Source organism: Mustela putorius, unplaced genomic scaffold (assembly GCF_011764305.1).
Source record: "Mustela putorius furo isolate JIRA1106 unplaced genomic scaffold, ASM1176430v1.1 tig00000228_pilon_pilon_pilon, whole genome shotgun sequence".
NCBI lineage: Eukaryota > Metazoa > Chordata > Mammalia > Carnivora > Mustelidae > Mustela > Mustela putorius.
The window spans coordinates 3,931,409-3,945,947 of NW_025421322.1; the positions used below are offsets into that span (position 1 = coordinate 3,931,409).

General features: G+C 38.0%; 1 protein-coding gene across 9 annotated transcripts in view; it reads left to right on the forward strand.

Annotated features, from left to right (window-relative positions):
- Positions 1-4,533: 4,533 nt before the first annotated feature.
- VPS13B (vacuolar protein sorting 13 homolog B) overlaps positions 4,534-14,539 on the forward strand; it is a 762,523-nt gene continuing 752,517 nt past the window's right edge. For 4 of the 9 annotated variants that reach the window (XR_006606124.1, XM_004768902.3, XM_004768901.3 and 1 more), the window contains exons 1-2: positions 4,535-4,817; positions 5,252-5,430. Coding sequence is in view for 8 of the 9 variants with exons in the window: in XM_004768902.3 (XP_004768959.1) it covers positions 5,284-5,430 (147 nt within the window). In the remaining variant the exon portion in view is untranslated. The other 5 variants (XM_045077980.1, XM_045077982.1, XM_004768900.3 and 2 more) reach the window with 3 other exon arrangements.

Consider the following 14,539-nt stretch of genomic DNA (forward strand, 5'->3'; position numbering starts at 1 on the left):
CATCAAGATCAAAAGCTTTTGCACAGCAAAGGAAACAGTTAACAAAACCAGAAGACAACTGATAGAATGGGAGAAGATATTTGCAAACGACATATGACATAAAGGGCTAGTGTCCAAAATCTATAAAGAGCTTATCAAACTCAACACCCAAAGAACAAATAATCCAATCAAGAAATGGGCAGAGGACATGAACAGACATTGCTGCAACGAAGACATCCAGATGGCCAACAGACACATGAAAAAGTGCTCCACATCACTCGGCATCAGGGAAATACAAATCAAAACCACAATGAGATATCACCTCACACCAGTCAGAATGGCTAAAATGAACAAGTCAGGAAATGACAGATGCTGGCGAGGATGTGGAGAAAGGGGAACCCTCCTACATTGTTGGTGGGAATGCAAGCTGGTGCAACCACTCTGGAAAACAGCTTGGAGGTTCCTGAAAAAGTTGCAAATAGAGCTACCCTACGACCCAGCAATTGCACTATTGGGTATTTACCTTAAAGATACAAATGTAGTGTTCCGAAGGGGCACGTGCACCTGAATGTTTATAGCAGCAATGTCCACAATAGCCAGACTATGGAAAGAACCTACATTTCCATCAACAGATGAATGGATAAAAAGATGTGGCGCATATATATATATATATATATATATATATATATTATGCAGCCATCAAAAGAAATGAAATCTTGCCATTTGCAACAACGTGGTTGGAACTAGAGGGTATCATGCTTAGCGAAATAAATTGGTGAAAGACAACATCATATGATCTCCCTGATAGGAGGAAGTGGAGATATAATGTGGGGGGTTTGGAGGGGTAGGAAAAGAATAAATGAAACAAGATAGGATTGGATTGGGAGGGAGACAAACCATAAGAAACTCTTAGTCTCACAAAACAAACTGAGGGTTGCCGAGGGAAGGGGGTATGAAGAGGGTGGTGGAGTTATGGACATTGGGGAAGGTATGTGCTATGAAGTGTGTAAACCTGGTGATTCACAGACCTGTATCCCTGGGGTTAATAATACATTATGTGTTAATAAAAAAATAAAAAACTATGTATTAAAAAAAAAAAGACCTAAATGTGAGGGAGGAAACCATCAAAATCCCAGAGAACACAGGCTGTAACCTCTTTGACATCGGCCAAAGCAGCTTCTTACTGGATATATATATCCTGAGGGAAGGGAAACAAAAGCAAATATAAACTATAGGAACTTCATCAAAATAAATAATTTCTGCATAGCAAAGGAAATAATCAACCAAACAAAAAGGCAACCTGGAATAGAAGATGTTTGCAAATGACATATCTGATAAATGATTAGTATCCAAAAAATATAAAGAACTTATGAACTCAACACTGAAAAACCAAATAATCTAATTTTAGAAATAGGCAGAAGACAGGCAGTCATTTTTCCAAAGAAGACATACAGATGGCCAACAGACACATGAAAAGATGCTCAACATCACTCATCATTAGGGAAATACAAATCAAATTACGATGAGATCTCACTTCACAGCTGTCAGAATGGCTATAATCAGGAATGCAAGAAGTAACAGGTGTTGGTGAGGATGTGGAGACCCAAGATCCCTTGTGCACTGTTGGTGGGAATGCAAACTGGTACAGCCACTCTGGAAAACAGTATGGAGATTCTTCAAGAAGTTAAATATAGAACTACTCTACAATCCAGGTCTTAGAGATTCTCAGCAATTATCATGAAAGAATCTTACAAAGTGTGCCAGTTAGTCTGTACTAAAATTCTTTTTTTTTTTTTTTAAAGATTTTATTTATTTATTTGACAGAGAACACAAGTAGGCAGAGAGGCAGGCAGAGAGAGAGAGAGAGAAGCAGGCTCTGCACTGAGCAGAGAGCCCGATGCGGGGCTTGATCCCAGGGTCTTGTGATCATGACCCGGGCCGAAGGCAGAGGCTTTAACCCGTTGAGCCACCCAGGTGCCCCTGTACTAAAATTCTTAATTCAGAGCTAGCACCATTCATTGTCTTTTTTGTACCTGTTATAGACCCCTGAAAACAATGCTGGTATCTTTTAAAAATGTGCAGTTCTCTTAAATATATCAAATACATGCAGCAATCACACTACTAGATATTTAGCCAAAAGATACAAAAATACCAATTTAAAGGGATACATTCACCCTGATGTTTATAGTAGCATTATCTACATACCTAAATTATGGAAGGAGCCCAAGTGTCCACGGATTGATGAATAAAAAAAAAGATGTGATATATGTCACATCTATCTATCTATCTATCTACCTATCTATATAATGGGATATTACCCAGCCATAGAAAAGAACGAAATCTTGCTATTTGCAATGGCGTGGATGGAGACAGACAGTATGATGCTAAGGGAAATAAGTCAGTCAGAGAAAGACAAATACCATGATTTCACTCATATGTGGAATCTAAGAAACAAAACAAATGAACACGGGGGAATGAGAGAAGCAAATCAAGAAAACAGATTTCTTGTTTAAAGATTTTATTTATTTGACAGATATAGAGCAGAAGTAGGAAGTAGGAGCAGGGAGCCTGATGTGGGGCTCAATTCTAGGACCCTGGGATCATGACCTAAGCCAGAGGCATACGCTTAACCAATGGAGCCACCCAGGTGCCCAAATAACAGATTCTTAAATATAAAGACAAACAGTTAGTAGAGGGGAGGTGGGGAGATGGGTTAAATAGGTGATGGGTATTCAGGAGTGCCGCTGTTGTGATTAGCACTGGGTATTGTATCTAAGTGATGAATCATTACATTCTACACTTGAAAGTAACATTACACTGTTAACTGGACTTTAAATAACAATTTGGAGAAACAATTATTTTGACTTTTTACAAAACACAGTGCAATAGAATACAGGTTGAAAACCACCACTTTTGATTCTTAAAGCCAAACAAACAAAAAAATCAATGACCAAATAATTTTCCCAAGGCAGCCAATCTTGTTGGCTCCATAAGAAAAATGGGATAGAACAAAAAATATACCATGATTATTTCGTTTATAGGGCATAGTGAAGCAAATCTAAATATGTATTAGTATACTGCTCTTTCCCATTAAATTGAGACCTGTCAGAATGGCTAAAATCAACAACACAAGGAACAACAGGTGTTGGTGACAATGTGGGACTAGGCCCCTTTTCTCTAGAATAACAAGAATTGTAGTTCTAGAACAGTAGAGACTCTTTAAACAAGATTTCTGAGTCAGGGCTTCAACCTGTTTGCATTCCAAGTGGAACAGATTACTAAGAAATTTCTTAATTCACTTGGCTAATTCAATGGGTTTTAAATAAGACCTAGATTACTTGGGTTATTCATCAAGGGTTTTTGTGAGGGGACAGTTGCTCTGAATTAGCCATTAGCTACTTTTTTCTTTTGAAACTTATTTTCATTAGCATAATACATCTAAATACCTTGGGATCCTCACTTAAGCCTCTTTTCTATTGCATTTTCTAACGCTCTTCCAAGAAATCATAACTTGAATTCCAGTGAAGAGCTTAAAAAATTTAGGAATATTTATTAAATGCAACAATATTGGTGATTACTTTTTAAATAATTCTCACACTCAATGTGGGGCTCAAACTCACAATCCAGAGATCAACAGTGTCATGGTGTATGGACTGAGCCAGCCAGACGCCCCGTTTGTTAAATTTTTTTTTGTGGGGTGGGCATTTTAATCACTTTGTAAGGAAAGTCCATTTTCAAAACGCGGTGGTAGTTGTTTTCTGCAGACGTTACTATTTAAAAATCAGGGAGCATGTCCTATGCTACTCTTTTAAGCCCACTATGTTATTTTTCCGAGTTAGGTGTAGAGTTTCTCGATTGTGTTGTTTGAAAAGAATTGGAAGGAACGGTAATATTTTATACATTCATTTCAGCCTAATAAAACTAACACTGCCTCTTAAAACTCTTGAATTCCTTATTAGCTATGTCTTTTCACTTTATCTTTAGGAGTTTTCTTTCTATCCTTCCTTCTGATATTCCCACTGCGTTTCTGAAGTCCCACATAACCCTGCAATCTTATGGTTCTTCAAAATCTGCTCGTTGGCCATTCCTTCACCGACCCTGCATCAGCACATTTAGGGATACTTAACCACTCCTTTGCCAAAGAACGCGAAAGCTAGTCTGCACGTTTGGTCAAAATGCGTTCCCCTAAATTACGCACCCTAATTCCTTCATTTTCTCCACTACTCGGACCTTTCCGCAGCAAATGAACCTCGGATCTAAATTTAAATCTGCCCCCGCCTCCGACCTCCCCTGCTCCCACCTGCGGCTTTAAGGCTGCTGCCTTGCCCACTGAACCCACGCTGCTCTCCCCAGACCTTCCATTTCCCAAGAAAAACAACAGCCGCTTGTTTTCCAGGGCTTTAAACACCAGTACCCACTTTCTTTCTCCTCCTGCCCTCGGGCCCTCGGCGCTTCCCCAGCCGGATACTACCTCCACTACCAACAGCAGCTCTCTCCCTGGGCCGAGCGCCACTTCCGGATCGCCGGTGTCCCCGCTTTACCGGTCCGCCCACCTCCCCCGCGCATTTCCTAGAGCTTTGTCCTAAAACGCCGGCGGGGTCGGCGCGGGGACGCAGGCTAGCCCGGCACAAGAGGTCTCCTAGAAGACGCGGGGCTGGCTGCCCCAGCCTGGGAACTCCCGCCCCGCTCGGGAGCCGAGGGGTGGCGGTGGAGGGACAGTTTGTTTGGAGCACCGAAGTGGGTAACACCCGGAAGTCGTGCCGTACCCTAGCTGCGCCGCCGCCGGGGGCGGGTGCCGGGTACAGGGAGGCGGAGAGGAAGCCACCCTACTCTTTGGCGTGAGTGTCAGCGGAGGGGGCAGGACCGCCAGAGGCGGGAGCTGGCCTGGTTCTAGCCCACGTTCTACCGTGGTAGATCCGGCTGGGTTCCGGCAGGCGAGGGCCTCGTGGGGAGGCTGGGCTGGTGAAGGGTTGCGGCGGCCAAAGGGGATCTCGCTCCCTTCTTTCTCCCATTCTTGGGGATCTGCTCTCTTCAGTTCGTTAGTTTATTCCTCTCACTTTTCGCCCGGCGAGTTGAGGGGAGTTTTTACTAGCGAGGAAGTTTCAGCTGGAGCAGGGAATCCACTCGTGTTTTCGGCTTCTGGGAGGAGGCGAGCGGCTGCTTTGGTGGGGACTGTTGCTTTTCGGCCTCTTCAGTCCCTCCTGAGAAATGCTTTTTCCTTCGCTGCTCTGCCGACTCACTTACTTCTCATGTTTGCCTTTACCCCCTTCAGCTTCTGGCTTTGACTCCTCTGCACCTTAAAAGATGCTGGAGTCATATGTGACTCCAATTTTAATGAGCTATGTGAATCGCTACATCAAGAATTTAAAGCCGTCAGACCTACAGCTTTCACTATGGGGTGGAGACGTGGTTCTCAGCAAGCTCGAGTTAAAGTTGGATGTGCTGGAACAGGTAAGCTGTGTAGCTGTCACGAACTGGAAACCGTTTCCCCTAGTTTAGTAATAATCCCTTGTTTCCTGCACTTCGGCTTTATGCTTTAAAAACTTAAATTTTTTGTTAAAGCATTTTAGACTACTCTGAAACTACAGACCTGCCTTTACGGAAGTTTTTTTTTTTTTTTTTTTTTTTTTTTTCCCCCGCGGTTTGTTACTAGTGATGGTTTGTTAGAATTGGATTACCGAAACGTGCCTCAATACAGAAGAAAACAGTTTCATTGTTCTTGTCAGAATTGTTGGGTCTGCTTAGTTCGGAAGCATTACCGGATATGCTAATATACATTGCTAAGATTTCTCTATGAAGCTGTTAAATATTATATTTCCATTCTTCTTTTTGGGGAATGGAAGGGTCTGTCTGAAAGACAGCAAGAGACTTCTCTTAGTAGGAAAGAGGACATGACATTCTCAGAATCCAGCAGAAACTGAGGATGCCAGTACAATTGAAAACTTACTACTTATTCACTTTTTAGGTTTTTTTTTTCTTTTAACTTGAGTATGATCCGATGTAAATGAACTGTCACGTTAAAGTTCATACGTTTATTAATCCACTGAGTACATTTATTACTAACATTGTCAGGCAACTCTTTTAGGCCTGAAGATACAAAAGTTATCTGTGGAAACTCAGAAGAGCCAGACCAGCTGCTTTTTAGGAGATAAGGGAAGTCTTAATCTAATAGTGAAAGTTCATTTTTTTTCTCACTGCTCCCTTTATTATTGAATAATCTAGAGTATCACTAAGAAATAATACTCTTGGTTCCTTTTCTGTCTTCTCTCCAAGGTTAATTATCTTAATATTTTCATATTTTAGATATGACCACAAGTCCTAAGTTATGGGTCAGTTTATAATGTATGTATGCACGTGTCTAGCCACAGTGGAGATGAAATAGAGTATTTCCTGCACCTTAAATGGCTCCCCTTTGCAAGTCAGTGTCCCCACCCTCTAAAACAGGTGACTATTCTGACTTTTGTCAACGTGAAGAAATTATACTTGTTCTTCTTGAACCTTAATAAATTGGAATCACTTGTGTCTGGCTGTTTAACTTTAGGGCTAAGATTAGCCCTTGTTAATCTTATTAACCTTTATGGCTAAAATTAACCCTTGTTAAAGAGCTGTAGTTCTTTGTATTGCCTTGTATTTTGTTGGCTAAAGTTTCACAATTTTCCCATTGATGTACATTTGTGTGGCTTCTACTTTTGGCTGTTACGAAGAACGTTCTTGTGAACATTCTTCTATGTGTATATTGGTGGACATAGGTATTAATTTCTCTTAGGTGTTTACTGAGGTGTGTACATGTTTAGCTTTGATGCATACTGCCAAATAGTTTTCCAAAGTGATTGTATCAATTTCCATTCTTACCAATGGTGAACCTTACCAGCAGTGGATGAGAGGTCTAGTTACTTCAAATTTTTTGGTATTACTTGGCATGTTTGTTATTTTAATTTTAGCCTTTCTTGTGGGTGTATAGTGGTATCTCAGTTTAATTTGCATTTCCTTAATGGCTAATTTTCACGTGCTGCTTATTGGCTATTTGAATGTCCTCTTTTGTAAAATCTATAATTCGTTTGCCTTTTTTTTTTTTTAAATTGGGTTTTTAAAATTGATGTGGAGGGGTTCTTTACATATTTTGGAAATGAATCCTTCACCAGATATATTTTGCAATATCTTCTCCCAGTCTGTGGCTTGGCTTTTTACACTAAAAATTATCTTTGGCTGAATAGAAGTTTGTAATTTCATTGAGGTCCAAGTAGTCAGTCTTTTCCTTTGTTTTATGAAATTTTTGCTTATTCCAGGGACATGAAGATATTCTTTTTTTTGGTTTTGTTTTTATTTTAATCACCCCATGCTCTTCATGACAAGTGCATTCCTTAATACCCATCACCTATTTAACCCTCCCACCCCTCCTCTGGTAAGCATTGGCTTATTCTCTGTTAATTGGGTTGCCTTCCTCTTTTTTTTGCTCTCCTTTACTCATTTGTTTTGTTTCTTAAGTTCCACATATCAGTGGGATCATGTGGTGTTTGTCTTTCTCTGACTTACTTCACTTAGCGTTATACACTCTCGCTCTATCCGTGTTGTTGCAAATGGCAAAAGAGTTCATTCTTTTTTATGGCTGAATAATATTCCATTATATATGTACAGATATAGATATAAATAGCTATATCTATCTCCTTTATCCATTCATCATGGACATTTGGGCTCTTTAGGTAGTTTGGCTGTTGTTGATAATGCTGCTGTAAACATTGGGGTACATGTATCACTTCAAATTAGTATTTTTGTATCATTTAGGTAAGTACCCAGTAGTGCAATTGCTGGATCATTGGGTACTCAGTGGATTATTAAAACTTTATACTGTTTTCCAGAGTGGTCACACCAGTTCACATTCTCAGCACCAGTGCAAGAAGGTTCTCCTTTCTCTACATCTTCAGCAAAACCTGTTGTTTCTTACGTTGTTGAGTGTAGCCATTCTGACAGGTATGAGGTGGTGTATCTCAGTGTAGTTTTGATTTGCATTTCCCTGATGGTGAGTGATGTTGAACATCTTATCATGTGTCTGTTGGCTATCTGTATGTCTTTTTGGAGAAATGCCTATGCATGTCTTCTGTCCATTTTAATCAGATTATTTGTTTTTTTGGATGTTGGCTTTTATAAGTTCTTCACATATTTTGGATACTAATCCTTTATCAGATATGCCATTTTCAAGTATCTTCTCCTATTCCATAGGTTGCCTTTTAGTTTTGTTAATGGTTTCCTTTGTTACGGAGAAGTTTTTAATTTGATGAAGTCTCAATAGTTTCCTTTGTCTTTGGACATGTGTCTAGTGAGAAGTTGCTATGGCCAAGGTCAGCGAGATTGCCTCCCATGTTCTCCTCTAGGATCTTGATGGTTTCCTGTCTCACATTTAGGTCTTTTGAATTTATTTTTGTGTATGGTGTAAGAAAGTGGTCCAGTTTCATTCTTTTGCATATTGCTATCCATCCCTTGTTTTCTTTTAGAAGTTTTATTTTCTTTGATTTATCTAAAATTTTTCTGCAATGTGAAGTAGAGGTCAAAATGCACTTTTTGCTCTTTGATACTCAGTCCACACCATTTGTTGAATCATTCTTTTTCTACTGAATTGCAGTAAGTCTTATTGCAGATCATGTTGTCATACAATGTTGTCCACAATCACGTGTGTGTATTTATTTCTGAACTCTTTATCTGCTCAGTAGTCTGTCTGTTCTTGTGTCATTACCATACTTTCTTTTACAGTAAGTTTTGAGCTCATAATGTAATTTGTGTATCTCTGTTCTTTTTTCCTTGTAACTATTGTAGATCTATACATTTTAATTTCAATTTGTAAATTTTAGGATTAATCTCCCCCTAAAGGGGAAACGCAGTGACATTTTTGTTGAGGTTACATGCAATCAGTAGATTATTTTGGGACAGATTAACATTAACACATATTATGTTAACGTAGTATTGAGTTTTTTAATCCTGGCACAGAACATTGCTTTCTGTATTTTTAGGTCTTTAATTTTTCTCAGCAATGATTTGAAGTTTTCAAGAAAGGCCTTGCACATATTTCATTAAATATGATTTTTTTTGTCATAAGGAGCATTATTTCTTAAATTTCATTTTGTAAGTACATTACCAGTACACAGAAATACAGTTGTTTTAGTACATTGGCCTTCCATTCAGCGTCCTAACTTGTCTAGAATGGTTTATTGTTTTCTTTTAGATTGCCTATGTACACAGTCCTGCCATTTGCAAATAGTGATGGTTTTACATCTTCCAGTGCTTGTACCTTCTATTTCTGTATGGCAATGTGGAGTAGACATCTTGAAAATAATCTTTTTTGTTCCCACCTTTGGTGTGAAAGTGCTCAATATTTTACTATTAAGCATGTTGTTAGCTGTAAATACTCTTTACTGGGTAAGGAATTGCTCTTTCGTTCCTCCTTTTACAAGTTTTTAATAATCATGAATGGGTTTGAATTTTATCAAATATTACATTTAGTGAGTATCTGATTTTTTCTTTTATTCTGTTAATGTGGTAAATTTGAGTTTTTAGATGGAGTTTGAATTCCTGGTATAAACCCATACTTACTATGTATTAACCTTTTTATGTGTTAGCTTTGATATGCTAAATCTTTGTTTGATTTTATAGCAGCTATGTTTATAAGTGATACTGGTCTGTGATCTCTTGCAGTATCCTTATCTGGCTTGGCTAAGCATAGATATTTTGCTTCATTAAATTAATAGGTATTTCCTTTTTTAATATAGGAGTTTATGTAAGATTGGTATTAGTTTTTATTTTGGTAAAATACACATACCAATATTTACCATTTTTGCCATTTTCTTATTGTATAGGTATGTGGCATTGGTACCCTTTAAGTTGTTGTGCAATCATTACCACCATCCATCTCCAGAAATTTTTTAGTTTCCCAAACTGAACCTCTGTACCCATTGATCCAGTAACTTGCTATTCTCTTTTATCAGCTCCTGGCAATCAGCAACATACCTATGACAGGATCCAACTTCAAGTGGGTGTCTACTTTTCCAGTAACATTTGTTGAAGACTGTCCTTCCCCCTTTCAATGACCATGGCACCCTTCTTGAAAATCACTTGGCCAAAGATGTGAGGGTTTATTTCTGGGCTCTCAATATAGTTCCCTTGATGGTTTCTAGGTCTGTATCACTTTGGTCAGTATCACTAGGTCAATATCACTTTGTTTTGAATACCATAACTTTGTAGTAAATTTTGAAATCAAGATGTGTGTAATCTCCAACTTTGTTCTTTTACTAGTTTTTTAAATCTTAGGAAAAATGAATCTCCTGGAGTCATGTGGGTCAACGGTTTTCTTAGTCGGAAAGTTTTAAATGCCTGATTTTTAAAGATTTTATTTATTTGCAGGGGGTTGGGGTGGAGGAGGAGGAAGAGGAGGAGATGGACAAACGGACTGCATTGAGCATGGAGCCCAACTTGGGACTCCATCTCACAACCCTGAGATCATGACCTTAGCTGAAACCAAGAGTTAATACTTAATGGACTGGGCCACCCAAGCACCCCCATGATTTAATTTCTTAGCAGATATAGGACTATTTAGATTTTTATCTCTTCTTTTGTTAGTTTTGGTTAGTTATGTTTTCACTGAATTTCTCCATTTCTTCAAAACTGGTGCTCAGCAAACAATGGCTTGGACCTGCTTTTATAAGTAAAATTTTATTGGAGCACAGCTATTTGGCAGCTTTTGAAAACTAAAATGGCAAAGTTGAGTAGCTGGGACAAAGTACATGGCAAATACCTTAAATATATACTATCTGGCCCTTACTGAAAAATTTCCTGCCCCTGCTCAAAATTATCTGTATGTAAAGCCATAAAGTTGGGTTTTTTGGTGCATTTTAAAGTTGACTTATTTCTTGGGGCGCCTGGATGGCTCAGTGGGTTAAGCTGCTGCCTTCAGCTCGGGTCATGATTTCAGGTCCTGGGATCGAGCCCCACATCGGGCTTTCTCCTCAGCAGGGAGCCTGCTTCCCTTCCAATCTCTCTGCCTGCCTTTCTGCCTACTTGTGATCTCTGTCAAATAAATTAAAAAAAAAAAAAAAAAAAAGAGGGGGAAAAAATAAAGTTGACTTCTTTTTTTCTTTTTTTAATTAATTTATTTTCAGAAAAACAGTATTCATTATTTTTTCACCACACCCAGTGCTCTATGCAATCCGTGCCCTCTATAATACCCATCACCTGGTACCCCAACCTCCCCCCCCCCCCCGCCACTTCAAACCCCTCAGATTGTTTTTCAGAGTTCATTGTCTCTCATGATTCACCTCCCCTTCCAATTTGCCCTAACTCCCTTCTCCTAACACCCCTTGTCTTCCGTGATATTTATTATGCTCCACAAATAAGTGAAACCATATGATAATTGACTCTGCTTGACTTATGATAATTGACTCTCTCTGCTTGACTTATTTCACTCAGCATAATCTCTTCCAGTCCCGTCCATGTTGCTACAAAAGTTGGATATTCATCCTTTCTGATGGAGGCATAATACTCCATAGCGTATATGGACCACATCTTCCTTATCCGTTCGTCTGTTGAAGGGCATCTTGGTTTAAAAAAATCCTAGATTTAAAAAAAATCTAGGAACTGTTGTGATATTTTTTCCTTACTGATATTAGTGATTTGTATCTTTATCATCAATATTGTTAAGGTTTTATTAATTTTATTTGCAAAGAACTGATTTTTCTGATTTTTGTTATTGCTGCTTTTTTATTTTCCCATTCTACTTCCTTTGGATTTGATTTACTGTTTTCTCTAGCTTCCTGAGGTGGAAGCTTTTGTCATATTTATTTTTTCCTCCTTTTTTCTATTGAAACACATGCACTTAATGCATGTATTTAATGCATGTATTTTTTTTGTCCTCTACTTAACTTTATATCATAGAATTTCCTATGCTGTTTTTTTCATTATTTTGTTCAGAAAATTATTAATTTCCATTTTGACTTTTTTCTTTGATTCATGGGTTTAGAATTGTGTGCTTAATTTCCAAACAATTGGGGAATTGCTAATTATTTTTCTGTTACTGATTTCTAATTTAATTCCACTGTGGTCAGCATAGTCTCTGTATTATTTTAATCCACTATTATTTATGAATCAGTATGTGGTCATTTTTGTAAATGTTCTATATGCAATTGATAAAAAAGTGTATATTCTGCAGTTGTTGCTATATTCTTACATAAATATCACTTATCTGCTGTTCTGTCAGTTACTAAGGTATGTTAATATCTACAATTATGATTATTTGTCTACTTCTTAATTTTGCCAACTTTAACCTCATATACCTAGAAATTGTTATTAGGTGTGCACAAATTTAAGTGTTATCTTATTCAACATACTTAAAAATCATTCTTAAATGTGTCCCTCTTTCACTCTAATAATTCTTTTTGCTTTAGGTTTTTTTTTAATAATGATGTTTTAAAAATTGCTTCAGTTGCTGACCCCAAAGGTTACAGAATGGATATTTGACTTATTAGAGTCTAACTTAGTACTTTTACCATTTCCTGAACAATCTTACAACAGTTTGACTATATATACCCTTCTATTTCCCTTCATTTTGTTGGTATTGGGTACCAACTTTTTGCTTGTTCAGTTTGGGTTAGCTTGGTTTAGCTTGTTTTTCTGCCATTTCCGGTAGAAGTTTAGGTTGTTGATTTTGGGAGATTTCGTCTATTATAGGCATTTAAACAGCTATAAATGTCTTTAGCTGCAACCCATAAATTTTGATATTTTGTATTTTCATTTTCATTGAGTTCTGATGCTTTCTGATTTTCCTTGATGAATGTGTATTTTTGTGTTTGTTGGCTGGAGCGTTTTATAGATTTTAGGCTTAATTGGTTGGTAGTGTTCAGGTCTCCCATATCTTGGTTGATTTTCTTTCTGTACATTTTTGTGAGTATTAAAGTCTCTATAATTATTGAACCAGCTTTCTTTCCTTTTACTTTTGTCAGTTTTTACTCTATGTATTTTGGGGTTCTCTTGTTATGCTCACATATATTTTTATATTTTCTTGAATCAACCCTTCTATTGTTATAAAGTGCCTTCAAATGTTATCTTCAATAACATTTTTTTCCTTAAAGTCTATTTTCTTAATAGTGTACTCCATTTGTTCTGTAGTTGCTGTTTACGTTTTATATATATATATATATATATGTTTTTCTCAGTACACTGTTTTAATTGTCTTAACCTTTTGCTTCATGTTGTGTTTCTTCATGCCTAGTACCATCTCTTTGAAAGTTTTACTGGCATGTTATTTAGCTTTAACTACCTCTTCAAAATTCATTTTGTTCATTGTAGTTTTATCCCATGATGGGGATAAATTATTCATTTTGGAAAACAGTCATATGAAAAATAGGAATTGGGCACCTGACTGGCTCAGTTGGTTAAGTGTGTGACTTTTGATTTTGGCTCAGGTCAGGATCTCAGGGTCCTGAGATTGAGCCCTGTGTCAGATTCTCTTTCTCTTTCTCACCTACTTCCCCTTGCCTCCCTCTCAAAAAAACAAAACAAAACAAAAAAACCAAACATCCCCCCCCCCCGCCAAAACCCCAAAAGAACAAAACAGGGAGGAGGAAGCACTGCTGGAAATTAATATCATAGAAATGAAAATTCCGTGTATGCCAAAAAGAGAATCTATACCGTTTAAATAGCAAGAAAATGTTGTATTTCAGGTATTTCAGGCAAAAAACTGGGTCACATGACTTCCTCGGAGTTTCTTTTACTGCCTTTTTTTTTTTTTTTAAAGATTTTATTTATTTATTTGATAGAGATCATAAGTAGGCAGAGAGGCAGGCAGAGAGAGAGAGAGGAGGAAGCATACTCCCTGCTTAGCAGAGGGCGCGATGGGGGGCTTGATCCCAGGACCCTGGGATCATGACCTGAGCTGAAGGCAGAGGCTTTAACCCACTGAGCCACCCAGGCGCCCCCGTTTACTGCTTTTTAATTGACGTATAAGTGAAATAAAAGTATAATATTAGGTGTACTACATAATTTGATTTTTTAAAAAAAGATTTTATTTATTTATTTGACAGAAACATGATCAGAGGAAGTGGGAGAGGGAAAAACAGGCTCTCTGCTGAGCAGGGAGCCCATGGTGGGGCTTCATTCCAGGACCCCAGGATCATAACCTCATCCAAGGGCTGACTATTAAACGAATCAGCCACCCAGGCACCCCCAATCTTTGCCTTTTTTTTTTTTCACTTAATCTTTGCCTTTTATTTATTTATTTGATAGACAGAGAGAGATTACAAATAGGCAGAGAGGCAGGCAGAGAGAGAGGGGGAAGCAGGCTCCCTGCTGAGCAGAGAGCCTGATATGGGGCTCGATCCCAGGACCCTGAGATCATGACCTGAGCTGAAGGCAGAGGTTTAAACCGCTGATCCACCCAGGCACCCCTAATCTTTGCCTTTTAACTGGAGTATTGAATCGCTCCACATTTAATGTTTTTAATCATATGGTTGGATTTCTATCTACCATTTTTTATTGTCAGTATTTCTTTTGTTTTTTTTTTTTTTTGTTTTTCTTATCCTTT